Raw genomic sequence first — 25,310 nt, forward strand, 5'->3', positions numbered from 1 at the left:
GCCACAAAGTCAATGGTATGGGGCATTAATGGGAGGTTGAACAGGTTTTAGAGAATCATTGTACTCTGTCTCGTATGTTCTGTCAGGGTCACACTCTGAGAGATCCCCGCAAGATACGAAAGGAACGGATATAGGATCTGGTATATTCACATTACTATCCGAGTATTTGAAATTGCGACAGACTATAAAGGCCTCCAAACTTGAGTTCCTAGAGCTTTCAGGCTTGCAACAGTCAACTAGTTCAAAATAACAAAACATTTGGTTGTATATCCATGATATATTTTCACCACGAAAGATTTTTGCTATAAATGTGCCACCGTATTTAAGTAGCTTACACGTAATACCAACAGAGGACATAAGTAATTGATTTTGTATAAATTCGTCAATATCGTGGAGTCCTGTTATATCAGGTGACCCATCACATAGAATGAGGTCTGCTTTCTCACCGTTGAAAAAATTTAGTATTTGGCTAACAGTATTTTGTGAAGTTATATCACCTTGAATTATCTTTACGCCGTCAATAGGTGCCATATCCTGCAGGTCAACGGCAACTATTAGTGGTATTTCGCATCCTTCATTCTTGTTTTCTCCATAATTCTCGGCCAACTTTGAGCTCAGTACTTGACTCCAACTTCCGGGTGCTGCACATAAATCAACTGCCTTAGTTACATTTCTGAATATTGAATATTCTTCATCTATTTGAAGAAGTTTGTATGCAGATCTCGCCCTAAATCCCTCTTGTTTCGCCCTCCTATAGTAGATATCCCTCCGATCGCGACTTAGTGTTCCCATTTCGAACCAATACTTTACCAATGGTTAGAAATACAAAATGTAGCGCCACAAACAAACCGCCCAATGCAATACCTGCTGCATGCACAATATTCTCATTATGAATTGTAAAAAGTGAATATAACATATATAAAGGGTGGCATTTGTACAAAATATCGGGAATTTTGACTTTCTAGTTTGATATACTCCGTTTAACTTATTGCTTAATTGATTAAATAAGATGTTTTGTTGGGGTTAAACAAGGTAAAATATTTACAGAAAAAAGTAATGTTTATACTTTAGCCACGTCTATTTATGGTAAACTTTTTTAAAATATCTTTTTCTTGAAAATAATCATGATTAAATAACGTATACTATCAGTATCGAAAAATTATACGTATTAAAAAAAAAGATAAGTTATAATACGACATGACGCTTCATGTCGCGATAATTGTACTTTGTCAGTACAGAAACAATCAAATATTACAGTAATAATAGCCTGGACTGATATCCCAAGTTATAAGGTAAATTTGACCGTTAATTTGCAAGAATTCACATAAACAAATAAATTAAGGTCTAGATTTTACTCTAAAGATAACTGACAGAGTTATTTTAAAACTATTGTTATATTAATATTGGTCAGCGAAGATGGTGAGAATAGATTCTCCGAGAAAAGATCTTTCTTTGTTCACACAATGCATGAATCCGATTGTTGAAAAGAAAGAAGAACATGTTTTTCACCCAGATTCAGTAATATTGCCACCTGTCTCTGAAATACCCTATGACTATTATCCGTATTCACCAAGGTACAAGTATCCAGAGGTAACATGCAGCTATCCATTTGTATCTTCACCACCATATGTAGTTCATTATATTTCGAATTTAGGTGTCCCAAGCTGTTTTCAACAATTAGATATTAGTATCGAACAAAGAAGAAACGTATTTCAAAGAAATACAAGAAAATCAAAGAATCAGTTCTTTGAAAAGGGTGAGGAACATCTAGGAAAATATTGGTCTGAAACCCAACCACTGCGTCCATTGGGATGTATGGGTTGATAAGTTGAAGAATAAGAAAATACGGAATATGAGATTTACTTGTTCTGAAATTATGAATATGAATGTTCTTCAAATTTCAATTATATGTTTACTCACTGAAAATATGGCAATAGTGTCGAGAGATAAGTGTAAATGCATGTAGATCTAACTCATTCGGACTTTAATATGATTATTAGTCATTTTTATGTTGGATATTTTATAATCATTTGTTGTTTATTTGCGATAGTACATACCTATGGCTTACTGAAATCATGTTGAAAAGATGTGAGTTATATACTGAAATTAAATACCACAAAGTAAATAGTAATGTAAAATCAATCATATATATACACTATACACACCGCACAATACAATGCTGAATTTCTGACATTTCTAGTTGGACTTTATTATTGAGATTAGATGATTAACTATATTATTAATATTTTCGAGTCCTCCAATTCCATGTTCCCCACATGCCAATTTCTTTTCAATAGGATTTATTATTAAATACCCAAATGATTTGAGTATTTCTATTTGTTTGTTTGTAATTGGATGGTTCCACATGTAACTGTTCATTGCAGGACAAACCAATATTTGTTTGTTAAAATCCCATGCTCTCGCTACATTTGTCTATTTTTATTATTTAATTTCGAATAAAAACGAAGGAAAATTAACGGTTTGTTTGCCTTACATTACACTACTTGTGTAAATACATGCATACACAAATGTAGTAAAAGTAACTTACCAACAAGTTGTCACATAACCCATTAGACAATTTCGCTAGTGTATTTGCAGTCAAGGGTATTATTATAAAAATGTCTGCCCATCTTCTAAGAGAGATATGAAGTACATCGTCTCCAACAGAGTTCCATAACTCATACTCATCTTCATCCCTTACAATTTTATAATTCTTAAAATTCAAAAAGTGTTCAGACGATTTAGTTGTTACTATCTTTAGTTCTATTGTTATGTTATTACTCTTACAGTTCTTACAAAGAGTATCCAAAAACTCCTCTACCTTTATTGCAGCCACACTTCCAGATACGCCAACTAATAAATTCACTTTTTTGGTCATTTAACCTTAAAACGCCACTTTTTTTTGATCACTCTTGATATTTTCAATTTCTCTCATTCTGGCGGCAGCCAGGTTCTGCATGTTCATATATGACACTTCAAAATTGAGTTATAATACCTTTCTAGATTTTTTGGAGATAATTGTTACATGGCAAAGTGGGAATTTAATTGAATAAGAATTCAAAGGAGAATGAATGGATTTAATTGCAGCTCTGTCTATGTCGTGTGTTAAACATCAATTCAACTTATTTTCGTTATACTCTTTAACAATTCACGTAATAAAAGTCCAACCATTCATCACTATTCACCAGCTACTCCATATTTATCAACAAGATATGTTTTTGTTTCTGGTTGTTCTACCTTTGACACTTTAAATGCTATACTTAAACTATTTTTGTTTTTGCACTCACTAGTAAGTTTTGTTTATATTATAAGCTTGTTAAGTATCTATTATCAAAAATAAGTCGTCATATACATGAAATTTGACCTATTTTTTCATAAAATAGGTCTAATTACATTTGGGGATATATATATAAAATTACAGGATACTTATGGATTTTGTATTGAAGTCATACTACACAGGGAAAATAAAGAGTTTTCCGACTCGATTACTACAGAGCACGGAGTAAACTACATTGACAACACAATCCATCGACTCAATTGTCTATTAAAAGCGAACTGGAACTCCTGAAGAAAAAGTGATCTGACGACGCCTGTACCGCCGAGTGCCCCGACGGACCTTGCACATCCGCAGATCCAGACCACTCCCACGCCGGGAATCGAACCCGGGTCGCCCGGGTGAAAGCCGAGTATCCTAGCCCCTAGACTACGTGGGATTGCACTGGCCGACATGTAAATTAGGGTTATAAGGTATTAAAAAAGTCACTGTAAAAACCGCAAATAAAAAAATGTAATTACAAAAAGGTAAAAAAACTAGATCTAAAAAAATCGTTACTTGTTACATTGGAATCGGAAATAACAGATTAAAATAAAAATAAGTATTTGTTCAGACTATCTTATTGTTCCTCATTAGTGTTATATTGTTTGTACAGACATCAAACCTAAGTATGTTTAGACTCTACGTCAGAACGCATTAGAAACAGCAGCAAAGTAATAAACCAAAAGTAAAAGGTAAGAGACACAATTACATTGCACACTGAAATCACCTTTCCCACTTAATCGGCTCATTACAAGAAGGTAGTAGTTTAAAACTCACCAGGAGCAGAGAAGACGAGTGTGAACATATCACTAAAGGAGAAATACGAACTTTAAATGAGACATGAGAGGCAAACCGAGTGAAAATAGAGATTATTCCTAGTGCTACGATTGTTAGTGGAGAATTCACGTAAAAAACAATTGTCTCAATTAAATCTTTTCTATTTTTAATATTGCTTTTCTAGTTTGCCTTTTTAATCTTCGAAAGATAAGTGTCAAATAGCGATATCTCCTATTCATCAAGTACACGGTTCGAAATAAGATAATGTGTGTATTATTTATTCCGGAATTAGTTGTTGCTTCTGGAAGCAAGAGTCCTTGAAAGCCAGTCTAGACCCTCGTAAAGGCCATCTCCGGAAGTAGCACAAGTAGATTGAATGAACCAGTTTCTGTTTCTAATGCCATTAAGTTGAAGCTTTTCTGTAATATCTGTCGCACTCATAGCATTTGGAAGATCTTGTTTGTTGGCGAAGACCAACAAAACTGCATCTCTAAGCTCATCCTCGCTAAGCATTCTAGCTAACTCATCTCTTGCATCGTTAATACGCTCTCTATCGTTGCTGTCTATCACAAATATTAAACCATCTGTGTTTGAATAATAATGTCTCCATAATGGACGAATCTTATCTTGGCCACCTACGTCCCACACTGTAAACGATATATTCTTATACTCTACGGTTTCAACATTAAATCCTATTGTCGGTATTGTTGTCACTACCTCACCTAATTTTAACTTATATAATATTGTTGTTTTTCCTGCCGCATCCAGTCCAACCATTAAAATTCTCATATCTTTTTTACCGAAGAGGTTTCTCCATATTTTAGTTAATGCTAAACCCATTTTTATACTTTTACTAAAAGACTAACGACACTATATTCTTTTTAGTATTCAAATATAGACAAAAGAAAGGGTATATATTATTATTTATAAAATAAAATAACAATATTTTAACCTGTGGCTTCGTACACACCCGGCTCCTTGAATAAGAACAAAAAAAGAAAGTCCTCTTGTTAACTTTTCTCTCTGTTCTTACACGTCTTTGATCAGATAAAATATAAAAGGAAAGAATAAATTATTTTATTTTTCCTTTACTTATAATTTTAATTTATTTTTCCTCTTTAATTTACCTTTATTAATTTTTCTCTTTGCTTTTCCCTTGACTTCATTTATATTTACCCTGTGATCTTAAGTGCCCCACAAGCGGTAAAAGCTGTTCATTAATAAAATTATTAGCCGGTATTCCCGCCTTCTCGAACACTACTTTGACAATTTAAATTCCATTTAACAGAAGTGACAATAAAAAATCAGATCAAATAACCTTTATTGTTACAGTAATTTCTGTCGTAGTTTAACTCAACTCAAACTACACAATGTCGGTTTTCCAATTCACTAATTTTACATGATTGTGCGATCTACACACTATAAAACATACCTAAGACAACATATCCACCATAAACTGATTTTGTCACAACTACTGTGAGCCTTTCTCGTTTGTGCCCTACCCATAAATTCCTTCTAAAATGCTTAAATTCATTACCAAACAAAAGGCGCGACAATAGCACCTCGTGTTTCTCTTTACAAGTAGCTAGACAGTCTGTGCCGCCAATGTGTGATGGCGCTCAAAGTGGGTATTTACAAAATTTCATGGGATGTATTATGTGACACTTTGTAAATAAAGCATGCATAATATTGGAATTTAATAATAATAAATGACAGTTCATTAACAAACACAGTAGATAAAGTGGCAATTTATTGGCTATATTTAACTTTAGCTGAGCCGTCACTTTTATTTTGTAGATTTACAAAGGTGTATTATACTAGGTGCAGTTTCTTCTTTACTTTGTAATTTGAATTTAGCTTTAAATGTTTGACTTTATAAGTAGATATGTTGGTACAGCTGAAAATGAAGCTGAAGTACTTTCAAATGAAACAATAAGTGAGACGGGAGAGACAACTCAAAACGAGGAGGAAACAGATGAAGAAAGCGATGTAATAAGTAGAACAATGGATTGGGGATTTTTAGATTATGTTGAACATCTTCTAATACTCTCTAGGTCCGATGAGAGTGATGATTTAGAATATACAAAAACCAAGGTAATACAAAACTCATGGACTAAAATTGACGAGAAAGCAATTCTACTGCACAAGGCACTTCTAATTAAGGTGAGTAAATAGTTGAATATACAGTCTAATTTAATTCAAAAATGATTCGGAATTTTAATATCTATTTTTTGACTATCTTAATTAAATATAGGCAAATAAGTTATACAAGCAAAATTTGGCTTCACTTAACTTCATTAAATTTCAAGACTCTAATAGAGATGCAGAAAATTTGTTTCAAAAAACATTACTTAAAATGAAATTGTTAAAAAATGAGAATTTTAAGGCAAAAAACATTGAAAAAATTGATTTGAATGTAATATTAAAAATAACCCCTGATGAATGTAAACAACACCAAGAAAAAATTAATAAGGAGACGAAATTAACCAGTATGGAAAGTCTTGTTGCATGTCTTGTTTCTGAGGAGTGAAATATGAATATAGGGATGAAGCTGAGAATAATCATTCAAACATATACTAGTTCGCTAAATCCATATATCGTTACTCCGCTTTAACAAGAATACTCTGCCTTTTGCACATTTAAATATAATAATACAACTTACTGTATCTTCATCTTATTCCTAGTATTGCTCGCATCCGTTAACAACTTTGGAAAATCTTATTCAATGCGTTACCAAAATATCGTAATTCAGCTATTTCAATTTTTACTTCTTAGACACAAATTAAGTAGTTATGTCTTGAATCTACACTTTACATGTTTATTGGTTTTCCTTTACATGAATTTTACAGGAGAAACTGTGTATGTGGCGCTGGCGGTTATTAGTACTTTATAACATTTATTTAATGTAATAATTTATTTATATTATAAGTAGATAAATACTGTTTCTTCTTTTCCAAGAAAATTAGTTGAAATTTATACTAACATAATAACTAGTGGCTGTAAACATATTCAAACGAGTTAATTTCACGTGGTTTTATCATTACCCATCTGGTTCTTGTACTTTACCTTTTTCCTCTTTTAACTACAACTTGAATAATTTTCAGGTATTAACCAAGTAAACAGTAAATAAAGGTATTATAAATAAATTAGTAATAACATTAAAGTCCAACACTTGTGGGTGAATGGGTCATTTATGTAAATTTATGAATTATATGAATAACAACTATTACACTAATTGAAGGTACATAAAATACAAAATTAACTGGAAATTAGTTTTTTTTATTACGTTAGGTATATGACTTGTTTGACAGTATAGATTTGTTTTTTATTCATAAACGTGCAAGAGGTTAATTTTTCGTTTGATTACAAATATTTTAGTATACAATACATTTAAGACAAACTTAATTGGTCAATATGGTAAGACTTCCAGAAAACATTAAAGAATTTTCTGAGGAGTTGTACAGTCAGTACGAGAATCTTTTAGAATATGAAAAGTTATTGGATGAATCTATCCTTCAACAAAGATACTGCTTGAGTGATGTGTGGTTAACATTAATGGATGACAAAAGTATAAGATGTTACCGTAAGAAGATGAGGGTGCATATATTTAATACTTATGAAAACCAAAAACCTGCAGATGTAGAACTTGAGTCTTTTAACCTAGACAATGATTGGACGAGAAAAGTGCCTCCGTCTTGGACATTAAAGATACAAGGTTCTATTATTCAAAGTGACACTTCTTATTCACCCAAATTTACATCTATATTTTCGAAAATAATCATAAATTTGTCAGATAAAGAGACGATAATATGGGACAAGACAAATAGCCCAATTCCAGAGTGTGATGGAATTGAAATACACAGAATTGGCGATGAAGAAAAAGACATAGATGTATTCTTTTTTATGGATTACAGAACACCGCATTATAGTTTATCTAAAGAGTTGGAAGAATTTGTAGGTATTGAAATTGCGAGTTTGCCTACAATAATAAAAAGAATGTGGCAATATATTGAACTAAACGGTTTGCAGAACACACAAATAAACCATGACAGTATTAAAATTAATGAATATTTAAAAAATTTGCTTTCTGTGGAAAATGATTATATTCAATTGAAGGATATACCGGAATTATTAAAAAAACATTTATTCCCACCTAAGCCTGTAAAAATAAGGCACAGACTCTCATTAAAGGGTGATTGGATAGATAATGAGTCTACTTATGACTTTACTATAGATTTAACTGAAAATGTTCCTGGCGACATTTCACTATGGTTCCCAAATGTATCAACAAGAATTCAAGAAAATCCTGAATTTGCTACTATAAGCAAATCACTAGAAGGACTATATCATAAAAATCAGAATATACTTTCAAGAATATATCATTCGTATAACAAAATGAATTTCTACCTTGGTTTTTCAAACAACCCAACAGAGTTTATTCATTCTCTTCTCACAACCAAACACTTTCAACTATATGGTAATAATGCCATTAATAATATCCTCTCAGATCCTAATGCTATTTATGAATACCAAATTGCAGATAAATATGCTGAATACTACAGACAGCCTTGGGTTCCAAAAGCTATACAAAAATATCTTTCATGCAGGAACAAGAGCTTTGAAGAACGTGTAAACAAGACAATCTCTTCTATCTCCGCTTGTGAAAAGATAAAAAGGAGAAATGTATTCAATCCTGACACGAACAACTAGATATAATCTATATTATAGTGATAAATAGTACTGCATCTACCCTTTCTTTTCCAGTAGTAACGACATCAATAATTGTCTTCACTAATGTACAGCTATATAGACAATACTCGCCGTAATAACTAATGTTTGTTCCTCATTTTTGTATCTCGTATTACTAAGATTGTTGTTTACGCGCAGAATTTACATAAAAAAGAATTGATAGACATGAAATAAAAGACAGTTACATTTCTAATGATATCAGTATTACTATGTTATAATAGTCAATAATGCAACTATACCGATATAAAGAAGCGACGATATAAGACTATTCCACTCCGAATTACCAGTTCATTGTCTAAAGTTGGTACCGATTTACCATTCATGATTTTCTTATACCGTAATGGCAAACTTTCTTTTCGGGAAGTTTAAGGCCTTTTTACTAGCCTTAACAGTCATCTTTTTGGCCTGGTTAGGAGTTAGTGCACGTCTTTTTGCACGAGTCAATTTCTTTCTCAAATCCAACGGAGTATATTTTGATCTTGCATATTTCTCTCTCAAACCCTTTATGTTTCTTTGAGAAAATATTGTCAAAATGCGTGCAATTCCCTTCCTTACTACATGAATTCTTGATAGTTTGTTTGGAGCAGTACCTGTTGACTGAATTACGCGAAGACTAGCAAGCTCCTTTTTTAATTCGTTGATTTTTGTCTTAAGTTCTTCATCTGACAATGAGATTAGTTGTTTTATTTGTAACCCTGAATTTTTATTCATCTTCTTCAACGCCTTCTAATTATATATCGTATATCTATTGCTAAAACAACCACCAATCTTAAGAGGTTGACAATTAATATTTAAGAATAAGTTAATTCTCAAATTTATATTTATATAGGTATTTATTTATTTTTTACATTTAACAAATACCCTAAACTGATTAGTATGGGAATAATGTACCGGTTCAATAAAATTATATATTATTTGATATATTCCGTCTCAACGCGCCAAATATATTGTCATAAATATCTTAAAAGGTAAATTCTTATTTTACATTTATAAGTTTTAGTTTGTGTACCGAAATAAACCCAGCTAAAGGTGACTATAAGTCCCAATTTCACATCGCTTTGTCATGTTTGGAGAATCAAATGAGATTTATACTTGTGAACTTCAATTCGCAGTATTCTTGACTAAACACCACTATTTTATTAGCTTGCCGCCACGTGTTAAGAAACAAATACTATACTAATACAACTTTGCATGAACTTTTCTGTAAATTCACTATTTTTTCTTCAGAGCTTGTCTTGTTGTTCACTTCTTTTACATGTTTAAACCGAAATACCCTTCTACTTTTTCTCACAAACTACCTCTTTTAAATGCTAACTTAAAGACCGAGTAGCATCTTTGCAGCTATTATCACTTTATGCTTCAACTATGTTAGCATCCACACCATAAAAATACATTAAATAATGAAGCAAACTGAAAACTAAAAGTATAATTAAAAAACAAATAAAAATAAGAAAGTGATAAAAAAGATGTGACACAAAGTGGAAAAAACAAGTGGTAAATAACGACAAAATAGAAAATATTAGGACAAAGGAATATGTCGAACAACTAGTTTCCTGTCGTTTTTATACATATAAATTGTTTCCCAAAGCTGTTAATGTGCAAATTTTAGGAATATATCATTGTGTATGCTTCATCCATATTCCAAAGGCAGTTCGTGTCCAAGTAAAGATAACAAAATTCAAACTGCTTTCGTCTTTCTCTCGTTTAGAACATATTTTAAAATCATAAATATAGATATTCAAATTGTGTGATCAAATAAACAGGAAATTCATATATACGCTTACAATATAAGTAGTAAATTGTTACATAAGCAAAAGATAAATATTCCCATACGCACACACATAACACACATACATGCGTATACATGTATATTTTTTTTGTGTTTATTGTTGAATATTAAATGATCTAAACAAGTATGTACATATAATATGTGAGTAAATAAACACTCTATCAGTTAGGTCTCCTGTATCAAATTCTGTATAGTCATGTCTCCATAATTATTTGGTAAAAAAACAAAATGTTTTGCGTAAGATACATAAGTAATGATGGCGCCTGAAGACCATACATTTAATCAAGAGAAAAAAACATAAAATACGCAGATATAGATGAAGTATAGTATGGGGAAACAAATCCACAAGGTTAAACACTAATAAGTTCATTTATTTAGATACAGAAGTACATACATATTTTTAATTTTAGGTTTTATTTAGTAGTTTTGTGATATTTTTATAAATAAAAATGAATACAAGAAGTTTATTTTCGGTTTTGGTTTTATTTATAATAGCAGCTATTGCCAACTCGCAAGATTTTCGTTACTCACTCAGATCAATGCAAAATGGGAACTCCGTTGAATCACCTGAATTGAGTGATCATCCGGATTCACAAAATTCTGATTTGAATAATGTAAATGAAAAAAGTGAAGAAAATAAAGAGGAAAACAAGGAAGTGAGCAATGAAGAAAATCCAATTAATGCTGAAGAAGAGAAAGTTGAAACACACATTGCCAAGTCAGTCGAGCCGGCTGCAGAAGCCCGAAATAGTAGCGCAGATGCACAAAGTAGCGAGTCATCAACTCAATCAAATAATCTGAGTGTCGCTACCGCCGAAGAAAAACAAAATGAAAGCTCTGATGATGATGAAAATCGTATCACAAATGCTTGGTCCAAACTGAGTACAGGGGCTAAAACAGGTATCATTATTGCTATTGTTGTTGTTGCTATTATTATTATTGGTGGTATTGTTCAATGTTTTTGCATCTGTAAATCATGTTTATGCTGTTGTTAATTTGAAAACAAGTGTTTGGGGTGAATCTTTGATACCCGGGGGAATTAAAAATAAGATCGGTATTACTCTTGTGTAAATTGGATGTACCATTTCTTTCCTCTTCGAAAAATTAGTCACTTTGAATTCATTTTTTAATTTATTTAGTGTGAATTACTAGGATGTTAATAACTTTAAATTTATTTGACGCTTGTCCTGTGGTATTCTTATACCTCAATCATAAGTAGCATCGTGTGAGGCTTTATTTCCCGTCTCTTTAGATCAAATGTTAGAATAGAAATGAAGCGTGTTGCTTTGCTCGGACCACTGCATTGCTTCCTTTACAGGTATATGCACGGTAAAAAATGATGCAAATGTTAGTTACCGCCTGATTGTGGCGCCTTCATGCAAAATTAGAGTACCATGGTACTATTGCATGCGACAGATGTGATCACGAAAAATTATAAAAGAAAAATAGTTTTAAAATAATTATTGTTTTGATTTGTGGTTGACTTAAATAGAATATTGTTTTCATAGGTTTGAAGCACGATAGATACTGAAAAAGAAACAATTTTGCTAAGAACGTTGGTGGATGAAAAGTATATAGGTTAAAGGAGAGTGTGAAAACAAGTATATTTCGTGATTATGTTTTTATTTAACAACAATGTTCAAACAAGGGATTGGTTTTCTAGTAGGATGAGTAAAATTCGCAATAATGGAGCTAAGCATGTTCAAATGAATAATATTCAATGCAGTGTAAATAAATGGTCATCACATGGCAGTAAAAGCAGCATGTTGTTAAACTCGGTAAATAATGGTTGTATGAGCGGAATTTCAAGCAATAACGGATATTATATAGGCTATAGCGATGTATCTGGAAGTCAGTCATATATAGATCAACTAACACAATACAACCAGTATCTACAACAGCAATTAATACTAACACAAAACAAGTTGTTGGACTATAATTTAAATATGCAATACCAGACCCAGAGTTGTCCGAGTCAAATCCAGAATGTAAATTGTATGCAAGGAGTTGGAGTAACTGGAGCTGTAGGTGATGGAATAATTGGTGTTAAACAAATGTTAGCATCTACTTCCCCCATTTATTACAGTTCTTTGATGGGTTGTTATAAAGGGATAAATGAGAGTAATATTGGTATTGCAAATAATTCTTATTTAAATGTCGGTGTTTGTTCTGATTCAACAAACAACTTGGTTCGAAATTTTAATGGCAACACAGTGATGGAAAATAGAGGCAACATACAGGGAGAATGTTATTGTAGCGAGTACGATATTTTACTTTTGCCAATGTGTGAAAACAAATTAACAGTGAAGGATGTATCACACAGTGAGTTAAGCTTGAAGAGTAGTTTAAAGAAAGAAGATTCTGAAGTAGAAGTAATAATAAAGAATGGAGATAAGAAGGTAGAATTAGATTGCCTGAGAGATGAACTACTCAGTGAGAATAAGATACATTGCGATAAAAAATTTGCTAGTGAGCTAGAAGTGGACGTGTACGAAAATGAGAAAGATTTAAATAACCTTGGATCTTATCATTTAAAACATGAAAAAACTAATAGTGAAAATACTAACAATTTTCAGATAAAGCTAGAAAACAATTACAATGGCAATCAGTTTGTTTTTGCAAGTGAGGAAATATGCCAAGAATTGGTCTTTGACTTTGTGAACGACGGTAATGAATCAAACTCTAATGAAAAGGGAGCTAGTAAACATGATGAAAATAATGATAAAGAAAAACGAAAAGGAGAAATTGAAATAGATGAAGACTCTTTGTTAATTATTAAATATAAAAATAACGAAAGAATGGGACAAGATGTGCTTGATATCATTGAAGGAAATATGAGCAACTTTGTCATTGATGGCAATTCTTACTATAACGAGAGCATTATATGTGGATACCAGACTTGCAATAACAATATGTTTACTATTGACAATTGCCCAGAAATAATTGAAATAATAAATGGCAATGTTCTTGGGGCTGAAGTTGGATCTGGAAATGAATTTGAACCAGTTAGGGAGGAAAGGATAAATATAACCCAAATTACTCCCCTTGAATACGTTACTAACAGTAAAGTTGAGATTGAGGTTCCCATCGAGCCTAAAATACAAGAATTGCAGGAATATAATTACTATAATGTGGAGAAAGAAGAAAGTGAGGACGAAACGAATCAGTTGTTTAATGACAATATCGGAAGGTATAATCTTTTACTTGAAAAGATAAACAAAATTGAAGAAATGAACATATTGATAAAACAGGTAGTTTTGAAAGAGAAAAGAAGATACTACGACGAAATGAATGCCATGGAAGGCAAAAAAAACAGTGAAAATAAGGGGACAAAGGAGGATTGTTATTTAAACGAGAATGAGATTGATGTTCTTGGATCAAGGGATTCCTTTGATACGATTAGAGACGATTACAAAAGCAATTCAACAGGTTTGTTTTGCGATGATAAAGATGAGACCATAAAAATGCCAGATGAAGGTTATACTGATGAAATTAATATAATAAATGAAAGTGTTGAAAATAATGAGACTGAGAAAAATGTGAATGACGAAAGGAGCGAGTATTTTGACAAGAGAACTGCAGATAAGAACAATATTGAAGATGGTTGCGACGAGGATTGTGGCAGTATAAGTTATATCAGAGATCAAATTGACAGTGTTGACTTAGAAAACGAGTTTAAGGGAAGTGAAGAGCAGATGGAAATCTACATCAAAACTATAAATAGTTACTTCTCGAGCCAAGGACCTGAGAGTAGTTGCGAGTCAATATTAAATACACAAAGGTGGGAAAGGAAATATCAAACTGCAATGAACTCTCTTAATGATCAAATTAAGCAACAAGAGAATGAAGAAAATGGAAATGAATATAATATCTTAAAAGTAAGAAATACAGTAGAAAATAACGATAACAATGTATCTACGAAAGTTGCCATAAGAAATGTGGAGACTGAGATTAAACAGGACGATTTAGGTGATATATGTAAACGTACAGAAAATAAAATAGTTACAAATAACAATAGTTTTGAAATAGTAAAGGAGAACGGTCTCGTTATAATGGACAGTTCAGCAAATGTTTCAAGTGAGAGTTCAAGCAAAAAAACAAAAAACAATATTTTCATATCTTCACCATTACATATAGAAGAAAAAACAGAGATTACAAATGCCTCCGGGTCACAAAGTAACTTAAAAAAGGATAATGAAATACTTGAAAGACTCTCACAATGCAGAGTAATTAATTCAAAAAGCATAAGAAATTCAACAACATCCACTTCATCAAAACCTACAAATACTGACTTGAGCTCATCCAATTGCAGTGATTCTATTAAAGCTGAGATGAAATCCTATGAAGCTCAAAATCTTGGATTCAGATCCCTTATAAATAATGGAATCAAACTAAAAGTGTCTGATCTTGTCAAGCCGAGAACAATAAAGAAAAAATTATAATATAATATGCTTCTCTAATGACAGGGCAAGCGTAATTCCATTACAATCGTACTCAAACGTCACTTTTATCAATGTCATTTTTTGAAATTAGGTACGGTCTAATGGCGGGGAACTGTATATTTACTTGCCTTAAAGTGATATAAATAACAGACAAATGGTTATGTAAGTGCCTATACCTATACTTATACATTTACCTATTGGTTTACATATGAATTTTCATGTACACACATTCTATTGTTTTTAAGTTATATATAATCAAAAATACAAGTTACTGTGAAGAATTAATAATGTAGTGAGAGAATAATTATAGTTAATCATCATAATTTTCACTTCAATTTAAGTACAACAATATTCTAAAGTGTTATGTACACTAATCCACCTGGGTGTTCACTTTATCCTGCTTCATACAATGTTCAGACTGTCTTTGTGCCTAAACTTGTGTTTTACTCTCTCTGCTGGATGATAACGCAGCTGAGTACCATACAAAACAATTACGTAGTTACTGAATTCCATTGAAAAAATTGTCTGGTTTTTCAGTAAAGTCCTAGGTTTGTTATCTCTTGAGATAATCAAAAACGTTTCTTTTGTCTCCTTTATTACAATCCCTTCTAAATTTATGTACTCCTTGTTTCTGCTAGATATAACCTTTATTATGCTTCCGTGGAAATCAGCTTGCGATATATATTGCGAAAGTTGAGACAACTTAATATTTCTTTTTCTATCCTCGCCTCCTATAAGTCCAGACATATATTGTTTCCACAAACTATGAAGAGGAATAAAATGAGCGTAACCCAAATTTCTTTTTTTTATATCACCTATAACGTCAAAAAAACCTTCATTCCTTTTTATTCTGTGGTTTACAACCATGGGTTTACTATTATTCAGTTCGCTAGAGTCACCACTAACACTCAAACCAAAACTCTTAACCTTGTCCATCCTTATTACCTTTGTTGTTACTCCTGTTATTTTTGAATTCAAACCTTCCATTCCTAAAATTCTCTCTTCATCAACACAAGATCCCAAAAAATCTTTTATCTCCCTTCTCGCCTTTCTCTCTATATCGTCCATCCTATTAAATTCCATTAGAATGTCCCTTCTACGGCCTTCCTCTCCTTTTGCGTCATCTTCATCCAATAAATTGTAAATTTGGTGTCCTCTTTTGCCGTCTAAACCATTCATCTTCGCAATCCTCACCTATTCACCGCAGTATCAGGAGTTATAATTTGTGATACATAAAAAACACCCTACAGTTTCTATATATGAAAGCTCATGTACATATGCTCTTCCCTACCTGATATTGTTCTCTATTTTACACCAAGTAATTAAAATTATTCAAACATCGGTATTGGCGCCATACTTGTAACTCGGACCATACATGTCAAATGCATTTATAAATAATATGGGTGTCAGTATTTTTACCTAGCCATATTAAAGAGTCATAGATGATTCATTCTATGTCTCTAAAATACATAGAATTGTTTGTCAGTACTTGTACTGTGAATTTTTGTTTCTAAGGTCTATTTCAAAGTTTTCCCAGCGTTCCGAAATAAACAAGTAATCTTTTCTTTTTTTATCATCAATATGGGGAGTGTTTTCAATATAATTGTGCAAATCTCGTATTGGAATATGGTCAAAAAGCACACTTATAGTTGAAAATAGCAGAACGTCGTCAGAAAAGTGTGTATGGGAAGAGCAATTTATATCTTCAGTGTTACCTTTGTCAACAAAATAACTCCAAAAAACAGATCTCCTACAGAAATAACAGACTGAATCTTGTGTAGATACTGAATTTTGGCTCATATATTGTGTTAATTCCGAACACTTAATGCGGTATACCTCATCAATTTCACTAATTACACAAAGTAATGTATACACTTTGATTCTCAATAATAGCATTTCTGAAATTTCAAATCCCTTTTGAGGGTTGCCAAAGTTAAAATATCTGTAGTATAGTTGCTTTTGAATCATTATCTTCTTCAAAGTTTCTATAGATCTCTTAATTCCAGTAATATTAATATTCTCATAAAGTAATACATTCTCACTGTTATTAGTGCTAAACTCGTTGTAATGATTTTGGGTAAAGTATTGAGGAAGTTTATAATAATATAACCGTTCCTCGTTGTATTCTATGGAGCTATACTCCTCTAAACCAAAAAAAATGCCACCAGAACCGAAAACTTCATCTAAGATACCTATTTTTGATAAAAACAAAATGAAATTTTTAAGTGAATAATATAAATCTTTCCAATGGTTTATATTCCACGGTGATGTGTTAACACTATCCACTACAGATTTAAACAGTAAATGGTGCAAAAATCCGCGATCGTCTTGATTAAATTTCTCCTTTGTTTGAAAGACATAACTAATTGCTCTGTTTATATTGTTCTTAAAAGGGTTACAACTGATTCTTTGAATTGGTATTTTATCAACTTTTTCCTGATTCGAAGTTAATATTTCTATATAAACCTCGCTGTTATTATCACTTTCATCCATATTACTACCATTTTCAGTTATTAATCCATCTATACCTAGAGTATTGATTCTTTTACTAAATGCTAAATTCAATTTGTTTATAATGTAAACAACAAAGCTGCTTGAAATATAAAAATTGTAGTTCAACATAAGGTCTCTCACAGAATTCTTCTTTAAATATAGTTCAATCAACGATTTCGGTGGAGTTATCTTTTCATTTAAAAAGGAATTCATGCACTTTTTAACATCCTCATTAGAAACGTCATCGTCCCTTAATATAAGACTATATAGAGAATATAATAAGTTATTGTTTAATCTCCAATGTATACACCTGGCCTCTAGATTTTGTAATGTGTCATTCTTATCTTGATCTTTTAATAAATTCAATGTGCGATACAATACATAGTCTCTAAATATAACATTGTGTTTTCCTATATGACTTAACAAAAGCACCCAACTGTTTCTAGTTTTGTTGTCCACCAACTTCCTCAAAACATTGTCTATACACTGTAGAATCTCTATTGCTGCCAAACTTCTATAATGCTCAGACCCTACACTTGTAATTAACAATGTGAGAAGTTCGAGAATTATCCCTTTATCCTTAGATGTATTCAATTCCCAATTAACTATATGTATTATCTGGCGTCTTAAAGTATTAATTATTCCCAAGTTCCCCCTCCCTCCAAGAACAACTCTGGGTTCCATTTTTCCTATTTTCAATTTTTAACTTCACTATCACCCATAGTCTTATTAGTTGTCACCTTTCCTTTTACTATATCCTTAAATAATGCATCTCATTAATCCTAATCAACAAAAATCAAACCAATTTCTCTCCTTATATCGAGACATGCTACCTCGTTTCTACTTTTTTCACACTCTATAAATCTTTTTACTACTCTAAAACTTAACGTAAAATATTTACATATTAATGCATTTGGCGCCCAAATATATTTCACATAAATCAATTAGTATTACAATAAGGAACAAATATTTATTTGGCTAATAACAGTAGAATAGGAATAAAGTAGGTTTGTTCGGTTACCATTCAACATTTGAACTATCAGTCATTTTTCATATTCTGAATAGTTCTTTTTCAAAGTTTAGCCAGGTCATAGCATTTTTTATTCTAGTGTTCAATAAGAAAGCACATAAATTAAAAATAGAAGGAAAATAAGTCAGATTCGAGTACCCACTATATCTTACCATAAAGCTTGTGAGTAATTCTCATTTCTTTGGACTACTAACGTAACAGTATGGATGAAAAATATAAAATAAATGAAGACTGCCAACTATTTTTCCCAGGTGAAGAAATTGACCTAAATTCTGAAACTATAACAAGTAAGTCCGATGATTTATTTTCATATTCAAACTTTTCCCTGAAAAGTTTGGGATTTCAATGTAATTATCATTAACTTTACCCTACTTTTACTATTCAACTGTGGCTAATTATTTATTTTAAAGATAAAATTGCAGGTATTAAATGTAGAAGTCCATTTTGGCCACACGAGGAAACTGTTACTACATACAAGGGATGTGTAAGTTACCCTTATATACATCTAGCTGTATTACCAATCACTTTCTGTTTACTTAATTTTAGTATGTTCCAAAAAAGGGTGATGTAGTTATAGGTACGGTTATTGGAAAGTTTGGTGACTACTATAAGGTAAGCTAACTCGAGAGTTAAACCGAGCAACTTGTTCTAATTAAAATCTTATCAAAGGTCTCTTTGAATTGTGCATATGATGCAATTATTTCTGATATGGCATTTGAAGGAGCAACAAAAAGAAATAGACCAAATATTGCAATCGGCAACCACATTTGTTGTAGAGTATATTATGCAGATTCAAGAAGTGGGGAAATAGAATTAACTTGTATTACTCCAGAGGAAAAAAGAACATGGTCTAATAATGAAAATTATCTTGGAGTTCTTAAGAATTATAGTAAAAACAATTCAAATTCAAGTCATATAAGTGATTCTAACAAAGAAAGAACTTGCATTAAAGATGGAATGACAGTTAGTATTCCACTCTCAACCACTAGTATACTACTAGCAGATAAGTGTTACTTATTCGAACTTTTATCTGAGTATTTTCCATATGAAGTTTGTGTTGGACAAAATGGAGTGGTCTGGTTTTCAGCGAATTCATATAAAGAAATGCTTTTGATACTAAGTGGGATTAAGGTTATATCAAACTGTAACAAAGCGCAGGTACGTTTACTTTATTAATGTCCTAACTACTTTATCAAGAGTAAAGCGGATGTAAATAGCAGTTTCTACTGCAACAAACAAATGAATAAACTTATATTAACTCAAAAAAGCTGCAAGTTGTATTGAATAAATTTTGGGAAAAAATACAATCATCCTAATTCAAACCTTTAAAAAACAGTATTAATTACCGAAAACCAAAAACTAGATTAATTATATGTATAGACGGTAGCAATAAGTAACAAATAGATGATAACTATAGTTAAAATACGGTATATATATTATTTTTTTTCATTGTTCCTCCCATCTTTGTTTCCAAAAAAGTAATTCTTGTTGAAAGAATACATTGAGAATCTTTTTCTATTGTAATTAGAATTTCTTGTTGAAGACGAAAATCTAATGTCCCTATTGTTCTCAGCTTTATATATTTCCATATTGTCATCGAAAATATTTACTAACCTATTTTTAAGGCAAGTATCCTTTGTCCAATTGGTATTATAACTTATAAAATCTATTGTTCTTGCATAAACGTTTCTCCTATTACTTATCCATTTATTATTAAATATTGTGTTTTTATTCATGTAATCAAATTCACTTTCATATTTAATAGTCATATTATTAAACATCTCAGTACCTAAATGAAACAACAAATGTATATATTCAATTATATAAACACCACAGTCAAAACTATTTTCCTGATATGGAACATTCCTAGGTGAGTGTAATACGAACCAATCACTTAGCAACTTATTCTCTTCAATTTTTAATATACTTTCTGGACTTTTTATAAATACGTCTTCGCTAGATATATACTTTGAATACATGTTATTAGTATAATACTCGACATTTAAAAAACGTAATATTTTTAATATTTGTTTCTTTTTTTCGGTTATGCCTACATTTCTGTTTCCTAAAGAATCCATGCATATTATCCATCCTTTAGACGAATTTTCTATACTATTACTATTATTGTTCTTGTCATCACTGCTCCTTATTCTAAATCTAATCCGTGAGTTCCTAGATTCAAATAGTCTCCAAGGGTAACATATAATCATTAACCACCAATGACTTGAAATACTACAATGCATCGGTATAACAATTACATCACTTAATAATATTGGTGTATTCAACTTCTTCAACCATCTTCTTATACACATGTAATCATCCAAAATTTCTCTACATCCACTTAATATAGTGTTAAAGAGGCTAGTTAATATGCAATAGTTTATTTTACTTTTAAATCTGTTTTTTTCATTTATCATTATCCCCTGTTCCTTTTTGGTATCCATTCTCATCTCTTCTTCATCATCCAAATAATCTGTTTCTGTTATAATATCCGCGTATTTTTCGTCATCCAAGTCTATTATATTATCGTCATTATTTACACAAATTACTTTCGCCAATTCTAGAAAGAAATCTATTGTTAAATCATCCAAATACTCATTGTTTGTTATTTGTTTTATCGCCTTTTCTTTATCTAGACATATTCCATTCAACTCTACCTTTTCACATGTATCTATTAGTTCGTAGTCACTTTCCCTTTCATTGTTTTCATTTTTGTCTAAATATATTTTCCCACTCATTTAATTCTATTTTTATTGATACAAAACGATATGTGTGTTAAAGCTTGCAAAAATACTAGTTATTAAGCAATAATTGCGTTGAGATTATTTATTTTTTAATTGTTCTTGCCAATATTGCCTATCTTTCTCTGTTTTTGTTTAGCTTGGGTATTTATATTACTTTAATTTTACATTCTTGACAAACTTTCGTAGCAGCCAACTTGTCTTTCTATTCTTCTATATTGCCACGGCTATTATTTCCCTATTTGTTTAGAATACCCACAAACTATATTCCATTGGTTATGGTAAAACAGATAACACACTTTATCAATCCAAAGTAATACAAAAAGTGCAATAGATAATACCGAAAAGATGAAGTTCTCACTACTCTTCAAAATAATAAAGTGTGTTCTCTTTTTTCACAGATATCCCTATTCTCACTTCAATATTTCATCTATATTTTAAGAATTGAATGCCTTTTTGTTTAACCCAAAGTACTAGACTTTTCTTGTACCTTAAATAACAACGCATTTCCCGCAAAATATGGCCCGCTAGAGCCAAGTGCAAATTAATAGTAATTTATTACAATAGGCCCAGATTCAAAAAGTTAACAAGAAATAATATTAAATAAAGAAGAGAAAGAAATCATCATTAGTAGCAGTTAGTTACATTACAACTGTTTATATTTGAATAACTCATTATTTCTCTATTCTTGAAACTAATAATATAGCGCCATTGCGATATAGGAATTTCCAAATCGATTCTTCTAAATAAAGGTAAACGGTGATCAATATAAACTGGGGAGGAATGGGGAAAGACAAGAAACGAGAAGCAGCTACCGATAAAGCGGTTGAAGATGACTGTTCCAACGGAGACAGCAGTGTAAATGGCGAGATGAAAATATTAAACAAATCGCCTATAGCCGATCCTATATTCAAAGGTAAATTGCTCGAACGTTGTCTTAAATTACTTAAAAAAGTACAGGAATTTGAAAGAGAATGCAACAAAGATAAGTCAGGTAAAAAAGAAAGGTTCATCAAAAGAGGAGTTAGTGAAGTCACAAAGTCTATTAGAAAAGGACAAACTGGAATTGTTTTCTTGGCATGTGATATTCATCCCATTGATATAATTGCTCACATTCCAATACTTTGCGAGGAAAAGAACATTTACTATGGATACCTCGGAAGCAAGCGAACACTAGGAACTATTTGCAAAACAAAAAGACCTGCTAGTGCAATTATGATATCATTCATCAATGAAAATAGAATCAAAGATAAACCATTTTACAGTTCGTACAATAAAGTTATATCTGGGATTAATAAAATACATCCTTATCTATAAAATCATATCGTTATCTTCAATTTCTATTTATACTTTAAATTCATTTTTTATTATATTACTTATTTAACAGAACTTATTACGTCAATTACATTTGAAGAGTTTAATTCAGAGGATGATTTATTATCTAGATCTCTATTTTCGTCATCTTTTCTTATAATTGTATAGCATGTATTCATAATTGGGAGAAGTTTAACTTTTGTTCTTCTCAGATTTGCCCTCTTGTGTTCCTCTTCATGTTCTTGATCTTCATTTATTATTTCAAGTGATGTCATGTTTTCTTTCGTTAGGGGTTCATGTTTTTTATTCTTGTCATTTGATGAAGCTACTTCGATTATGTCATTCAACTTGTCCAGTATTTCATTCCTTTCTTCTTCTGTTCATTTTAATATTTATTTTTTTGGATTATATAGTTATTTTGCGGAGATGGAGGTTTTGGTAATTTTTCACCTACCTGTAAGTAGAATATTTTTTCCCTCGTCACTTAATATATCTTTTATCTTTAGTTTTCTAATATTATGCGGAATGCTATTTATAATATAATCCGTATAAAGCTTTAGCTTTTGTTTTTCTTGTTCTGTCACCAACTCTATCTGCTGTTTGTATGATAATTTCATGAAATTTTCAACATCTTTACAAATTTTCAATTAATAATTTATTAGTCATTTTCGTTGTTATTGTTCAAATAATTTTTCAAGAAAAAAAACTTACTTGCAGGGAAATCCTCACTATTAGCGAAATTTGTGCGTACGTTCTCCATTTTATTTATTATAAACAGACCAGCTTTAGTCAATTTTAAATTGATAATTTGTTGATTTTCGCTTCACCAAGTTATAACACTATTCTGAAATAAATCGCTGTCTATTTGGAAACCAAACGAATGTGTTCTCCGGTAAAGATATAAACAAAAAATGTGCAAGAATAATTACTTATACTGTTTATATTTGTTAATAGCAATTATTCAATGCATTTCTTTTCCTATTTCCACCTAACCCACAAAATACCCTTTTACATTAACTACAAATATTCAAATTTTTATATATTCAAGTATGAAAAAACAAGGCATGACCATTTTGCCGCCTTTTTGATTTATACTAGATGTTTTGCATCTATATAAATTTAATTAAAAAGAGTATACATTGTGTTGTACATAATATAAAACGACACTGATTTGGACTATATACTTGTTATTATTATTTGTTAATGTTTTATTTCATTTCTGATCAATCCCTCGTTTGTTTATATTTGTAAAAAGCATCAAGCTATTTTTCATGCACACAATTTAGTGAATGTTCAGTAGTTAATTATACAAAATTTTGGAATATGGCAACTAAGGACAGAAATATATGCACAAATACTTGCACTTTTTGATACGTATTCTATGTGACGCCCTTATCCCAATAAAAATCGTAAAAATGTAAATTCCATGTTTAAATGTTAAACAGAAAATTCCTCACTAATAAGTTTATATGAAATGCAAATGGGCCTAATTATGTTTGGTTAACATTTGGTTGTGTTTTTGTTGTTATTGGCTGTTGTTTTTTCTTTAAATTTAATGACGTAAAATCCCCACCACAAATAGAATAATTTTCGAAAGAAAACTAAAATTTCTTTAATTTTATTCGTTTTTTTGTCTAACGTCCTTGTTCTCATTACTTTAATATTGGACTTCAACAAAATAATTATATTAAGTAATGATTGTTGCACATAATTATGTTACAAAATAACAATACACGTACCGACACTGTGAAATTAAAAACACTTGTCACATTCTCCCACATGCTAATATTCATAAACACATACTTTAAATGCAAACACTAAAACATGCAAAAATAGTGAATAGAGGGGCCGGGTTCTCGCATGACAAATTGGGCAATTATATCAAATAAATCAATGAATAGCAATTTAAAGTGGAAAAAAGAAAATAAATAACAATTTTGTCATTGTGCCGATTTAAAAACAAAGCAACATTTAAAGAATGTAAATACCATACTGCATAAATAAGCACACAAGTCTATTTTGCATATTTTTACAGTATAATTAATGATTAGTATCGATTGTGTAAATATTACATTTATTAACTAAGCCAAAACAAATATTTAAATATATGCATACATTTGAGCTGTAAAAAAAGAAAAAAACCGTATACACAAATTTTTATGTATTAAACACAATTAGACCTATTACTTACGCGGCAAACTGGATTTTTTTCTTTCATCTTAATGGAAATAGTAGTTTGCAGAGGTTTTTGAAAGTATAAGGACGGTAAGAAATACAAAAGAAAACTGGAAAAAAAAAACAAAATTTACAGGAACAGGGATAACAATCTAATCTGAATGCAAATACAAGAAGTAAATAGACCTATCGAGAATTAGAATAACTATCGTGGTTGGTTTTTTATTGCAAGCATTTATGCGAAAAACTGCTACGAGAGTAACATATTTTGGTGTATTTTCCTCGACTATTTGCTTTGTTAAGACAGAACTGGAATATACTAAACAGTACATGTGAGCGTATGTTCCCTTTGTCTTTTAAATACATGTGGTAATCATCTATACTTTCTGTTTTAATAACCTGAATACAATAACCCGATATAACTCAGTTTCCATTTTGAGCCGATTGTGCCGTTATTGACATATATTTACACTCGCGAAGTTGC

At 31.1% G+C, this 25,310-nt stretch overlaps 15 protein-coding genes across 15 annotated transcripts; 7 read left to right on the forward strand and 8 right to left on the reverse strand.

Moving 5' to 3' along the window:
* Window positions 1–9: 9 nt before the first annotated feature.
* Window positions 10–792, reverse strand: FG379_001495 (ybr061c-like protein; the record flags this gene model as incomplete). The annotated part of the gene is made up of 1 exon (XM_067327098.1): window positions 10–792. The coding sequence occupies one exon, from the start codon at window positions 790–792 to the stop codon at window positions 10–12; it is 783 nt and encodes a 260-aa protein (XP_067182574.1).
* A 624-nt stretch (window positions 793–1,416) lies between these two features.
* On the forward strand, window positions 1,417–1,824 carry FG379_001496 (uncharacterized protein; the record flags this gene model as incomplete). Its single annotated transcript, XM_067327099.1, has 1 exon — window positions 1,417–1,824. The coding sequence occupies one exon, from the start codon at window positions 1,417–1,419 to the stop codon at window positions 1,822–1,824; it is 408 nt and encodes a 135-aa protein (XP_067182575.1).
* A 372-nt stretch (window positions 1,825–2,196) lies between these two features.
* FG379_001497 (uncharacterized protein) lies at window positions 2,197–2,878 on the reverse strand (the record flags this gene model as incomplete). Its single annotated transcript, XM_067327100.1, has 2 exons — window positions 2,197–2,433; window positions 2,549–2,878. 2 exons carry the CDS (start codon window positions 2,876–2,878, stop codon window positions 2,197–2,199), a joined length of 567 nt encoding a protein of 188 aa, XP_067182576.1.
* A 1,503-nt stretch (window positions 2,879–4,381) lies between these two features.
* On the reverse strand, window positions 4,382–4,933 carry FG379_001498 (ARF1 2 like small GTpase; the record flags this gene model as incomplete). Its single annotated transcript, XM_067327101.1, has 1 exon — window positions 4,382–4,933. The coding sequence occupies one exon, from the start codon at window positions 4,931–4,933 to the stop codon at window positions 4,382–4,384; it is 552 nt and encodes a 183-aa protein (XP_067182577.1).
* Window positions 4,934–5,956: 1,023 nt separating this feature from the next.
* On the forward strand, window positions 5,957–6,268 carry FG379_001499 (uncharacterized protein; the record flags this gene model as incomplete). Its single annotated transcript, XM_067327102.1, has 1 exon — window positions 5,957–6,268. One exon carries the CDS (start codon window positions 5,957–5,959, stop codon window positions 6,266–6,268), a length of 312 nt encoding a protein of 103 aa, XP_067182578.1.
* A 1,239-nt stretch (window positions 6,269–7,507) lies between these two features.
* FG379_001501 (RSC6 BAF60A with a SWIB domain) lies at window positions 7,508–8,803 on the forward strand (the record flags this gene model as incomplete). Its single annotated transcript, XM_067327104.1, has 1 exon — window positions 7,508–8,803. The coding sequence occupies one exon, from the start codon at window positions 7,508–7,510 to the stop codon at window positions 8,801–8,803; it is 1,296 nt and encodes a 431-aa protein (XP_067182580.1).
* A 369-nt stretch (window positions 8,804–9,172) lies between these two features.
* FG379_001502 (60S ribosomal L35) lies at window positions 9,173–9,553 on the reverse strand (the record flags this gene model as incomplete). Its single annotated transcript, XM_067327105.1, has 1 exon — window positions 9,173–9,553. The coding sequence occupies one exon, from the start codon at window positions 9,551–9,553 to the stop codon at window positions 9,173–9,175; it is 381 nt and encodes a 126-aa protein (XP_067182581.1).
* A 1,527-nt stretch (window positions 9,554–11,080) lies between these two features.
* FG379_001503 (uncharacterized protein) lies at window positions 11,081–11,626 on the forward strand (the record flags this gene model as incomplete). Its single annotated transcript, XM_067327106.1, has 1 exon — window positions 11,081–11,626. One exon carries the CDS (start codon window positions 11,081–11,083, stop codon window positions 11,624–11,626), a length of 546 nt encoding a protein of 181 aa, XP_067182582.1.
* A 621-nt stretch (window positions 11,627–12,247) lies between these two features.
* FG379_001504 (uncharacterized protein) lies at window positions 12,248–15,073 on the forward strand (the record flags this gene model as incomplete). The annotated part of the gene is made up of 1 exon (XM_067327107.1): window positions 12,248–15,073. The coding sequence occupies one exon, from the start codon at window positions 12,248–12,250 to the stop codon at window positions 15,071–15,073; it is 2,826 nt and encodes a 941-aa protein (XP_067182583.1).
* Window positions 15,074–15,475: 402 nt separating this feature from the next.
* Window positions 15,476–16,252, reverse strand: FG379_001505 (POP4 like ribonuclease P subunit; the record flags this gene model as incomplete). Its single annotated transcript, XM_067327108.1, has 1 exon — window positions 15,476–16,252. One exon carries the CDS (start codon window positions 16,250–16,252, stop codon window positions 15,476–15,478), a length of 777 nt encoding a protein of 258 aa, XP_067182584.1.
* A 303-nt stretch (window positions 16,253–16,555) lies between these two features.
* FG379_001506 (uncharacterized protein) lies at window positions 16,556–18,250 on the reverse strand (the record flags this gene model as incomplete). The annotated part of the gene is made up of 1 exon (XM_067327109.1): window positions 16,556–18,250. The coding sequence occupies one exon, from the start codon at window positions 18,248–18,250 to the stop codon at window positions 16,556–16,558; it is 1,695 nt and encodes a 564-aa protein (XP_067182585.1).
* A 1,054-nt stretch (window positions 18,251–19,304) lies between these two features.
* Window positions 19,305–19,772, forward strand: FG379_001507 (uncharacterized protein; the record flags this gene model as incomplete). The annotated part of the gene is made up of 1 exon (XM_067327110.1): window positions 19,305–19,772. One exon carries the CDS (start codon window positions 19,305–19,307, stop codon window positions 19,770–19,772), a length of 468 nt encoding a protein of 155 aa, XP_067182586.1.
* Window positions 19,773–20,032: 260 nt separating this feature from the next.
* On the reverse strand, window positions 20,033–21,334 carry FG379_001508 (ULP1 like protease with a chlamydin like cysteine protease domain; the record flags this gene model as incomplete). The annotated part of the gene is made up of 1 exon (XM_067327111.1): window positions 20,033–21,334. One exon carries the CDS (start codon window positions 21,332–21,334, stop codon window positions 20,033–20,035), a length of 1,302 nt encoding a protein of 433 aa, XP_067182587.1.
* Window positions 21,335–22,120: 786 nt separating this feature from the next.
* On the forward strand, window positions 22,121–22,654 carry FG379_001509 (uncharacterized protein; the record flags this gene model as incomplete). Its single annotated transcript, XM_067327112.1, has 1 exon — window positions 22,121–22,654. One exon carries the CDS (start codon window positions 22,121–22,123, stop codon window positions 22,652–22,654), a length of 534 nt encoding a protein of 177 aa, XP_067182588.1.
* A 59-nt stretch (window positions 22,655–22,713) lies between these two features.
* On the reverse strand, window positions 22,714–23,411 carry FG379_001510 (uncharacterized protein; the record flags this gene model as incomplete). Its single annotated transcript, XM_067327113.1, has 3 exons — window positions 22,714–23,027; window positions 23,106–23,282; window positions 23,363–23,411. The coding sequence occupies 3 exons, from the start codon at window positions 23,409–23,411 to the stop codon at window positions 22,714–22,716; spliced, it is 540 nt and encodes a 179-aa protein (XP_067182589.1).
* Window positions 23,412–25,310: the final 1,899 nt, after the last annotated feature.

This window comes from Cryptosporidium bovis (genome assembly GCF_009768925.1).
Source record: "Cryptosporidium bovis isolate 45015 chromosome Unknown contig_22, whole genome shotgun sequence".
Classification (NCBI taxonomy): Eukaryota; Apicomplexa; class Conoidasida; order Eucoccidiorida; family Cryptosporidiidae; genus Cryptosporidium; species Cryptosporidium bovis.